The 10,877-nt window shown below is 52.0% G+C and overlaps 1 protein-coding gene and 1 long non-coding RNA gene across 2 annotated transcripts in view; one reads left to right on the plus strand and one right to left on the minus strand.

Annotated features, from left to right (window-relative positions):
* Window positions 1–5,721, plus strand: part of LOC106727293 — a 9,553-nt gene extending 3,832 nt beyond the window's left edge. The window contains exon 3 of the long non-coding RNA XR_001363462.1: window positions 5,711–5,721. This is a non-coding gene — a long non-coding RNA (uncharacterized LOC106727293). The remainder of the gene's footprint in view (window positions 1–5,710) is intronic.
* A 3,342-nt stretch (window positions 5,722–9,063) lies between these two features.
* The window catches only part of TNK2 (tyrosine kinase, non-receptor, 2), a 31,848-nt gene continuing 30,034 nt past the window's right edge, over window positions 9,064–10,877 (minus strand). The window contains 3 exon segments of the mRNA XM_005873154.2: window positions 9,064–9,195; window positions 9,546–10,112; window positions 10,114–10,578. Coding sequence (XP_005873216.2) covers window positions 9,064–9,195; window positions 9,546–10,112; window positions 10,114–10,578 — 1,164 coding nt within the window.

Consider the following 10,877-nt stretch of genomic DNA (forward strand, 5'->3'; position numbering starts at 1 on the left):
CTGAGGTAGGATAGTAAGAAGCTAGGAAAATTCCTGGGCAAGTAGAATGGGGAAAATGACACAATGATTAAATAAGGCCAAACAATTTGAACTGGCAGACAGCCAGTGAATTGCAAGACCTTATCTTCCCCAACCAAAGTCACTGGAGAACAAAGAGCTGATACCTCTCCTCTCTGACCAGAGAACACGTAGCTTAAATCACCCTGGTCAGGGAGATGAGGACCGAGACCCAGTTAATGCCAACTATGCCAGCCAAACGCAAGGACGGATGAAGCTGGGGGGACACATAACAAGGTGCTTCTCCTCCAAGAACAGGCTGGTAATACCCTGAAAAATGGAACAGCCAGGCTAGAAGGTGCTGGTGTGCCTGGAGGGAGAGCGGGCCCACATCACGGGCGTGGGGAGAAGAGAAGGCGGAAAGCAGGATTCCTAAAGCCAGTGAGCCAGATGGTGAGGGATGGGGCTCCAGGTCATGGGGCCCAGCAAAAGCGCAGTTAGAATGACAAAAACCCAAACAACCCAATTAAAAAACAGGAAACAGACAAATGACCAACAAGATGCTCCCCGTCACTAATCATTAGGGAAATGCAGATCAAAACCACAAGACACCACCTCATGCTCAGGAGAATGGCTGCTACTTTAAAAACAACAACAAAAAACCCAAATCTTATGTTATGCATATTTTACCACAATAAAAGAGTTGGAAATAAAAAGTATGACAGGAAGCCATTTTGTAATAGAACAGAATACAGAAATTTTAAAAAAAAAATAGCCACAATCTCATCACTCGAATTAGTTGAATATTAATGAACTCTCTTAAGGATGAATGGATAGCTGTGTTATTTCCCATTCTGTGGATAAAATAAAGCCTATTTAACCAATCCCCTATTATCGAACTTTTCCCCTCATCAGAGGATATGTTTTTATTGATTTGAGAGAGAGATGAAGAGGGAGAGAGAGAAGCATCAATGTGAGAGAGAAACATCATGAGTTGCCTCCAACCAGGGATCAAACGCAAAACCTGGGTATGTGCCCTGACCATGAATCAAACCCACAACCCTTCAGTGCACGGGACGGTGCCCCCACCAACTGAGCCACACGGGCCAGGGCCTATTACTGAACATTTTGATGGTTTCCAATTGTTTACTATTACAAACACTTTTGTGATTAAATTTCATGTATATTTTTAAGTTTTTCTATTCAGAGAAGGGGGGAACATTAGGATGGGTGACAGGTCATCAGAGAAGGTGGGCAGGGAGCACAGCCCCTGCTTGGAGAGGACCAGGGGCTCCAGCGCTTTAGGATAGAGAAGAGCTGCCTTAGTTCAGGGTCCCACACGCTTGACTGCGTCCCCGAATCCGGAAGGAGTCTTCATTTGAGGAAGATTCACGTCAGTAGGTCCAGGATCGGGCCTGGGTTCTGCATTTCTAACAGGTTCGCAGGTGTTGCTGATGCTGCAGGACCTCAGACCACCCTCGAAGGCCCCCGGCCCCGGGAGAACGGGTGAGCACACTGGAGGCTGTGGCGACAGGCCTGCCCGTGTTTCCCTCAGAACTGGGTCCAGTGGTTTGTAAAGCTCCACCTTGTTTCTACCTCACAAAGGCCAGCAAGGGGAGGGGTTCTGTCCACCTTGTGCAGGAGCCGAGAAGGGAGATGCCAGGGAGAAGCCGTGCATCCCTGGGGCCATCCCAGGGGCCATCCTTGGTGGCAGCAGGAACCAAGTGTGAAACCTCCAAGGGTCAGCTTCAGGGAAGACAGCTGGACCGGTGGGGATTTCCCCCTCTGGAGAGTGCGTGCATTTTTGTTTAACTTTTCATTCATCCTCTTAAGTTGAGGAGTACAAGGACCAGCTTCAACAATTATCCACTCATGGCCATTTCCTCCAACTGTATGAACTATTCTCAACCGATCTTTTCATTCAGAAATGTTTTACAACACATCTGCAAAATATAAGTCCTCTCTTTAAAAACATACATATTCTGTTTCATTAAGGGAGACAGATCTTTCTGGAAAGCCATGTAACAACATTTGCTAAGATAATTTGTTACAAAATAAGAATGTTAATAAAAGAATGTGTTAAGTAACAGAATTATATTTCATTTCTATCCAATGGAAAATATGCAGCATCTAAATATTTTTTCAGAAGATGAATATTAAGATATAGAAAACTGCTTGTGATATAAAATGTTAAGTAAAAAAAGGTCAGGTTACAAAACAGTACAAGCCCCATGACTTTACTTTTATAAAACCTTTACATATACAGCATATATGTTCACAGGAACCGAACTGGAATAAAATATTTCAAAATTTCAAGTGGCTTTCTGGGTAGTTTAAATGTTCTCATTGTGCTTTTCCAAATGTTCCAATTCAACAATGAGCAGGTATGACAATAATAAAAACATTCAAGGAGCCCTAACCGGTTTGGCTCAGTGGATAGAGCATTGGCCTGCGGACTGAAGGGTCCCAGGTTCGATTCCGGTCAAGGGCATGTACCTGGGTTGCAGGCACATCCCCAGTAGGGGGCGTGCAGGAGGCAGCTGATCAATGTTTCTCTCTCATCATCGATGTTTCTAACTCTCTATCCCTCTCCCTTCCTCTCTGTAAAAATCAATAAAATATATTAAAAAAAAACTTTGAGAAAAGAAAAATAGTGGTGTTGCTTCACGAAGGGCCTTTTCATTGGCAAGTCTTTGAGAGAAAAAAAAAGAAAAATTGTGGTGTTGCTTCACGAAGGGCCTTTTCATTGGCAAGTGATTGCCGGGCTCCCTTAGCCTGTAGTACCTCCCAGATAGCCCATGGTTTCTTCCCTAGGTTTAGGGGCTGTCTGCTTCAGAGCCCCAACCTGGTCCCTTTTCCTGGCTTGACTAGTTGGCTTTGGCTTGCCTGCAGACGGTGTTCCTTTCCCTCCCAGCTGCCCTGGGGTAGATCCCTTTAAGCACCCATGGGCCTGGGCCAGCAGCTTTTAGACTTAACTGATGTATTGGGCAATGACTTTCCACAATCTCATTCCTCCCCTGAGTTAACCTGAGACTGCAAAGTCACATGCTGCCGACAGGTGGCGCTGCCTTACACAAAGCACTCTGCTCCAGGGATCTGAAGCCAATTTCAGGGATCATTAAAATAGTGATTGCTGGAGAGGGCATGCCGACTGGCATAGCATTGCTACATAACAGCATGGGGACAAATTTCCACCTACCACTACTGTTACCATCACAAGGGTAGTCATTTCAATACCAAAAATGTAGGAAGACAAAAATCTCAGAGTAAAGACAGTCCTTGAAATGCAATACGTTTCATTTTTCAGAAAAACTCAATTGTGTGGTTCTTATTCTTTTTATTTTACCTCAGGCCTGTGAAAACTTGACCCTAGATCAGCGCTGGCCCTGGTCTAGACTCCAGGAACCCCGGCTCTAGCCAGGGATCCCCCAAGTTCCAATTTCTCTAAAAATTAATTTGCTTCAAATTATGAATACCATTGTGTTCCCGGTGTACAGTGGGACACACATGCTTTCCTCCACTCGTGGCTGCAGTGGAGCAGCAAGCCTCTTTTAAGCGGAGTCGTCTTTCTTAAAAACACATCATTTCTCTACTCATTCTCCTTTGCTGTCTCCTTTTGTCTACAAAGTCAGAAAACTCACCATTTCACACTAGTGGCTTCATGGTCCAGGCCTGCCTCACTCGCCAGGATCACATAAAAACCACCTCTCACCCACAACCAAAACATAAAGGAGGGGTGCTAGCCTTGCTAACTGTCAGCACGGAGCCAGTTTGCACCTCCACAGCTTTGCACTCGCAATTCCCTCCACCTGCAATGTTTTCCTGCCCTCCCACTGCCTGGCGAATGCCCATTTCCCCCCATCAAGTCAGCACAGTGTCACCTCCTCCGGAGCCACCTCCTCTGCTCGCAAGGCGCCTGGCATATAATGACCTGGGGGCACGCCTATTCTTTTTGTGATGCCAGTCCGCTGGGGCACAAACTGTTCAACTCGTAGCCCCCCTTCAGGGCTTGACACAGAGGTGTCCAATGACTCCTTGCTGATTTATTGATCCCCCATGTTGGCAATCCAACCCCAGTTAGCTTTTTCGACATCCTCCCTTGAGATCTTTTCAATAACCCCAGGAAATGCTGGCAAATGCTAGCAGGCTGATTTTTTTTTTTAAGATTTTAATTTCTTTTGTTAATGCTCAAACAAGGGTATTTTTTCTATTGATTTTTAGAGTGGAAGGGAGGGGGAAAGACAGAGAGAGAAACATCAATTGGTGGCCTCCTGCAAGTGCCCTGACCTGGGGCCGGGGATCAAACCTGCCACCAAGGTGCGTGCCCTTGACTGGAATCGAACCGGGGACCTTTTAGTCCTGGGGCTGATGCTCTAACCACTGAGCAACCGGCTGGGGCTGAGTGAGAAAAACAGGAAATCCTGGGGTCTGGAGAGCGGTGTCTGGCAAGAAAAGTACATTGGGCTTCCTGATCCCCTGAAGGACCCCCAAATGTTTTCTGGAATGTGTTAATCTCTGCCATCATTTACCAAAAAAACCTTTTTTTTAAAAATAGAGTCGAAAACATCCATGATCTATAAAATAGGAATGACTTTGTAGCAAAATAACAAATTGTGGGGTTTTTTTAAATTAAGGAGGCCCTAGCCAGTTTGCCTCAGTGGATAGAGCAATGGCCTGTGGACTGAAGAGTCCCAGGTGAGATTCTGGTCAAGGGCATGTACCTCAGTTGCAGACTCGATTCCCGGCCTTGGTCGGGGCACTTGCAGGAGGCAACCAATTGATGTTTCTCTCTCTGTCTCTCCCCCTCCCTTCCACGCTCTCTAAAAGTCAATGGGAAAATATCCTTGGGTAAGGATTAAAAAAAAAAAAAGGAGCCCTCTAGCTAATTTGGTTCAGTGGATAGAGCATCAGCCCACAGACTGAGGGATCTTGGAATCGATTCTGGTCAAGGGCATGTACTTCGGTTGCAGATTCGATACCCAGGTTGGAGCAGGCAACCAATCAATGTATCTCTCTCACATCGATGTTTCTCTCTTCCCCATTCCTTCCACTCACTCTGAAAATCAATGGAGAAAATGTCCTCTGGTGAGGAGTAACAACAAAATAATAATAAGGGGAAATCTGAAAGGACAACCCTGTATACAGAGTTGTGGTCAGTGTATAATGTAAGCCAGGAGTCCTCAAACTATGGCCCGAGAGCCGCCTGCGGCCCGCCGAAAACATTTATCCAGCCCGCTGGGTGTTTTTGCCGCCGCTGCCTGTCCTGCTTAGCAGCCGACTCGTCCCAGGCCCGCAGTGCGCATGTGTGGAATGTCTGAGGGACAGTGAACTGGCCCCCTGTTTAAAAAGTTTGAGGACCTCTGAGTAAGCTATTGATTGGTAGAGAAAGGCAAGAACATGGAGAAATACAATGTATAATGGTTACCATTTATTGAGTACTTACCATGGTCTACGCACTAGGCACAATGTTCTCTACCCATATGACCTCATTTAATCCTCATGACCATTCTAAAAAGCAGGAATTAAACTCCTCCAGGTTATAGGCTCAGAAAGGTTAAGTAACTTTCCCAAGATCAAACAGCTGAGAATGGAACCCAGGTCTAATAGCAATGCCCAAGGGTTATTTAATACTAACTTTTCCCTTTTATATCATATCTGACTACATTTTTAAAATCTCAGTTAAACATAATTTAATTCCTGTCTTGGTGAACAGGGTAGGCAGACCATGTTTTAATCTGAAGGCTCCAGAGCTCCCAAGCTTCAGGGCCTCACCACACAGACCAATCTGGGCCACAGACACACAAAGGAGACCATCCTGAATGGCCTGTGTTTTATTTTTAACAACCCAAGCATCATCTCACCTTCTTATGATTTACCTCCCTTCTTAAAATTCAGGAAATATGGTAAAGCTCAGAGGACTAATTGCTTTGATCTAGTCACTTCCTAAAAACCAATGAGAAACAGGTTAATAATCTAACTTTTCTTAATGGGTCAAGGGTAGTAATAGGTAACTCATAGGAAATATAAACGGTCTAAGTTTTTTTAAATGTTTCTTCATTCATTTGAGAATTGCAGATTAAAGCTATAGAGACACCATTTTTCACCCGTTGGACTGGCTAAAACCAGAAAGCTCCATAAAAGCTCTCCCACCCCGGTGGCTGTGACAACTGGAGCCACCCCTTCTACAGAGAGCAATTCAGCGAGATCCATCATTACTGCACACCTTCTCTGACTCAGGAGTCCCATTTCTGGGAACTCATCCTTCAGTTGTAGGTGAAAAATAACCCGCATATGCTATTTATGGCAGCAGTGGTTGCAATTGCAAAGGATTAGAAAAACCAAAATACCCCTTCATCAAAAGGGGCCTGGTTAAACAGATTATGGTATATCCATACACACATGCCACCCCAACCAAGGACAGCGACGCTCCTTCAGTGGCCAGGGAACTCTTCAAAATACTTTAAGTGGGGAAAAAAGAAACACACGAGAAACTGATAATCAGATCAGCTTGGGGGGGTGGGGGAGTGGGCAGCTGGGGTGGGAGACTTCACTGTATACAGCTGGGGTGGGAGACTTCACTGTATACTCTTTAGTACCTTTTGAATTTTGAACCATGTGAAGTATCAGGTGTTCAGAAACACAAAATTACAATATTAATCCACATGGAAGCCTTGCTTGTTACTGAGGTTTCTGGCTTAGCCCCAGCTAATTCAGTTACTGTACTCTCTCCTGCAGTATATCCTGCCTTACAGCAAACACACGGGGACTGTGAGCCAGTGGCAACATCAGGTGGGGCTCTGCTCCTCTGCCAGTTCAGGAAGGGGAGAAACCCTTAGGTCCACCAGCCCTGCACTTCCTTCCTCCGCCCACAGGTGGCGCTCTGAGGCCTGCTGCGCTGGACAGATGGCGGTGGCCTAGGGGGCACCCTGAGGCCTCAGGCTGCTGACCAAGATGCAAAGACACAGGCAGGCACAAGTACGTAACATAAAATAGAAACTAGTTTTATTTCTCTGGAAGAAGCAGGTGTCCGTAGCTGGGGCAGCCACTTTGGGGACAGCACAGGGGAAGAGCTGGGGCAGAGGAAGCTCTAGTATCCCTCCAGGAAAGCTACCCCTTTGGTCTCCTTCCAACCCTGGGGCCTTGGGCCCTGGTCCCTGCCAGAGAACTACTGGCACCAATGCTCTGCTTCCTGGGCCACTTCAGGCTATTTCCAGGCACAAGATCCTAAGAGCAGCCAAGTCCCAAAACATTGCCTATGGTGAGGCCACAAGTTACATCCTGCCGGCACCCCAGAACCCAGGGGCTCTCTGGAGAAGGACCCAGCCACGTGCTGGTCCACCTTTCAGTGTGGCCAACACATCCTCCCCGCCCAAGGTCAAGCCTGGCTTTCCCCTGGCAGGACTCGGCGACACACTCCAGCGGCAGGCCTACCAGGGTGGATGCAACCAGAGGCACGTCAGCCGCAGGCCTGCTGTGGCCACCCCCATGCTAGCCTTCACGGGCAACTTCTTGCACCTTGGCCTGGAGCACTGTGGGCTGAACCGAAGTTGCTGGGATGGTGCTGGGTGAGGGAGGGACAGGCAAGGCGGGGCTCCCAGCCTCCTGCTGCCTTAGCCTCGCTCTGCCAATGGGTGTCCGCAGGTTCTCCAGGCCTGGGATGGGCATCTTCCCACCCTTGTCAGATGGACAGGCTCAAGTGATTCCTTCAGGGCAGATCTTCTGGCTCTCCAGACAGCTCAGCGCCTAAAGGAGGAAAAACAACCAGAAAACCCTTCCATCAACAGTGGCCAGTGCAAAGAGTATGTCCAGTGCAGGAGTACGCCCAGTGGGGGAGTACACCCAGAGTACGCCCAGTGCGCCCAGAGTACGCCCAGTGCGGGAGTTCGCCCAGTGGGGGAGTTCGCCCAGTGAGGGAGTTCGCCCAGTGCGGGAGTTCGCCTAGTGCGGGAGTTCGCCCAGTGGGGGAGTTCGCCCAGTGAGGGAGTTCGCCCAGTGCGGGAGTTCGCCCAGTGGGGGAGTTCGCCCAGTGAGGGAGTTCGCCCAGTGCGGGAGTTCGCCCAGTGGGGGAGTTCGCCCAGTGAGGGAGTTCGCCCAGTGCGGGAGTTCGCCCAGTGGGGGAGTTCGCCCAGTGAGGGAGTTCGCCCAGTGCGGGAGTTCGCCCAGTGGGGGAGTTCGCCCAGTGAGGGAGTTCGCCCAGTGCGGGAGTTCGCCCAGTGGGGGAGTTCGCCCAGTGAGGGAGTTCGCCCAGTGCGGGAGTTCGCCCAGTGGGGGAGTTCGCCCAGTGAGGGAGTTCGCCCAGTGCGGGAGTTCGCCCAGTGGGGGAGTTCGCCCAGTGAGGGAGTTCGCCCAGTGCGGGAGTTCGCCCAGTGGGGGAGTTCGCCCAGTGAGGGAGTTCGCCCAGTGCGGGAGTTCGCCCAGTGGGGGAGTTCGCCCAGTGAGGGAGTTCGCCCAGTGCGGGAGTTCGCCCAGTGGGGGAGTTCGCCCAGTGAGGGAGTTCGCCCAGTGCGGGAGTTCGCCCAGTGGGGGAGTTCGCCCAGTGAGGGAGTTCGCCCAGTGCGGGAGTTCGCCCAGTGGGGGAGTTCGCCCAGTGAGGGAGTTCGCCCAGTGTTTTATAACTATTATTCTATTATATATATACATACATTTACATTTTTTTACAGAAAAGTAATGGACTTTTTTGGTTACACAGTCCTTTAAAAAGGCACTTATGCTCAAAATGTTACTTTGAACTATGAGGTGCAGAGGTGAGAAATATGTATTTAAATCATTGGGTCCCAAACTACTGCCCCTCCCCCCAGGTGGCTCGGGGTGCTGTGGGGCAGCTGGGGAAACAAGCCCCAGAAACCAGAGAGGCTCCAACGTCCTCTTTTACCTGTCAGTTCATTTGAACCACGTGCTAAAAGTCTAAGTAAAAGCACTTAGGAGAAACGGCTCTCACCTCGAACTCCCTGCGTCCTGGGATTGGGCCCAACTTCCCTCCCCCCAGCTGGGGAGCCCGTGTCTCCTGGCTGTGTGTGGCTGTGGACACCCTCGGGGAACAGGAAGGTGACAGGGTACGGGGCTCACTCACTTGTGGTGGGCAGGGCCACAGGAGCCCAGAAGGTGGCAGCCGGCTTGCTCTAGGTTCCAGTCGAACATCTCCAGCACTTTGTGGCACTCGCCTCGCGGCCGCAGACCCAACCCAAAAAGCTGCTCCACCTGAGGGCAGAGGGTGGTGCATGGGACACAGGGGGCCAAGGGGAACCAGACAAGGGTGGGGGCAGAGGAGAACCAGAGGGGGCAGGGAGTGGGAGAGAGCAGCAGAGCCAGGCTTCAGGGCCCTGAAAACCAGAGTGGGCAGGAGGTGGTGGTACCTTCAGATACTGGGCAGCCCTTTGCACGTTCCAGCTGTGGCTCTGCAGGGCCGCCTGGCACTCCTCTGTGGTCACCCCATGCACCATGGCCTGCAGCTGGGCATACCCACCCACCGGTCAGCACCAGTTGGGCCCATTCCTCTGGGCCCCTCTGACTCCTGCCCCCCTCACCCAACAGCCAGGCCTGATACTCACCATCTGGATCTTATCTGTTGGCCGTACAGCCTCTGGCCCGTCCCCTGGGCAGCCCCTCTGTGACAGCCAAGCGGTGGCCCTCAGGGCTGGCGGCCGGACCCCTGGATTGCTGTTGTTGGTGGAGAAGTTGGCCTTGGGGTCTGGGGCAGCCTGGGGCATGGGCCGAACAGTGGCAGTGGGGGCGGCAGGGGCTGGAGTGCTGGGTGGGGGCAGCAGGGGCACAGGCAAGGGGGTGGGTTCTTCGGGGCTCTGTGCCTCACGCAAGAAGCGCTGGTAGCGCTCCAGGTAGGGCGGGCGCTCAGGCAGCAGGTAGTAGTGGGTATTGCTGACCTTCTTGCCGTCGCGAACGATGGGCAGGATGCAGGGACCAGCCCGTGGGCCTGGTGCCTGGATCACCTGGGGTGTGGCGTACTTGGGGTCTGATGCAAAGCTCTGGGTGGTGGGCATGGTCTTCCCAGGTGAACTTGAGAGCCGGGGTGGCAGCGGGGAGCTGCCACGGGGCACCAGGGGACTGGGGGTCCTTGAGCTTTGAGGGGACAGGGGCTCCCGGGGAGGCACCCGGGCTCGGGGGGATAGGCACCCGGGGGGGCACCTGGGGCTTGTCATCGCCCACGGGGCTGGGTGAGAGGACCAGCGAGCTGGCGGGGACCTGCAGCCTCAGCATGCACTCCTGCTGCAGAGCCTGGAAGATCTCTGCGGTCTGGGCCGAGGTGGGCGGCTTGCTGCCGCCCTGGGGTGGGAGGAACAGGTTGTCCTCCAGGGGAGCAAGGAGCCGCGCCTGCTCGGGCACGAAGCCGTAATTCGTCTCACCCTGGCTGGGCCCAGGAGAGACCCCGGCGCCCACCAGGGTGCTGTTGATGGAGCAGACTTCAAAGTCATCCTCGTCTTGGGCCACATCATCGTAGGCGGGGGGCGGCGGCAGCGGGCGTGCGTCCCAGTCCACCACATACGCCCAGTGGGGGAGTACGCCCAGTGGGGGAGTACGCCCAGTGGGGGAGTACGCCCAGTGGGGGAGTACGCCCAGTGGGGGAGTACGCCCAGTGGGGGAGTACGCCCAGTGGGGGAGTACGCCAAGTGGGGGAGTACCCCCAGTGGGGGAGTTCGCCCAGTGGGGGAGTTCGCCCAGTGGGGGAGTACGCCCAGTGGGGGAGTACGCCCAGTGGGGGAGTACGCCCAGTGGGGGAGTATGCCCAGTGAGGAAGTACGCCCAGTGGGGGAGTATGCCCAGTGGGGGAGTACGCCCAGTGGAGGAGTACGCCCAGTGCGGGAGTATGCCCAGTGGAGGAGTATGCCCAGTGCGGGAGTATGCCCAGTGGAGGAGTATGCCCAGTG

The sequence above is a fragment of the Myotis brandtii genome, unplaced genomic scaffold, assembly GCF_000412655.1.
Source record: "Myotis brandtii unplaced genomic scaffold, ASM41265v1 scaffold4, whole genome shotgun sequence".
NCBI classification, from domain to species: domain Eukaryota; kingdom Metazoa; phylum Chordata; class Mammalia; order Chiroptera; family Vespertilionidae; genus Myotis; species Myotis brandtii.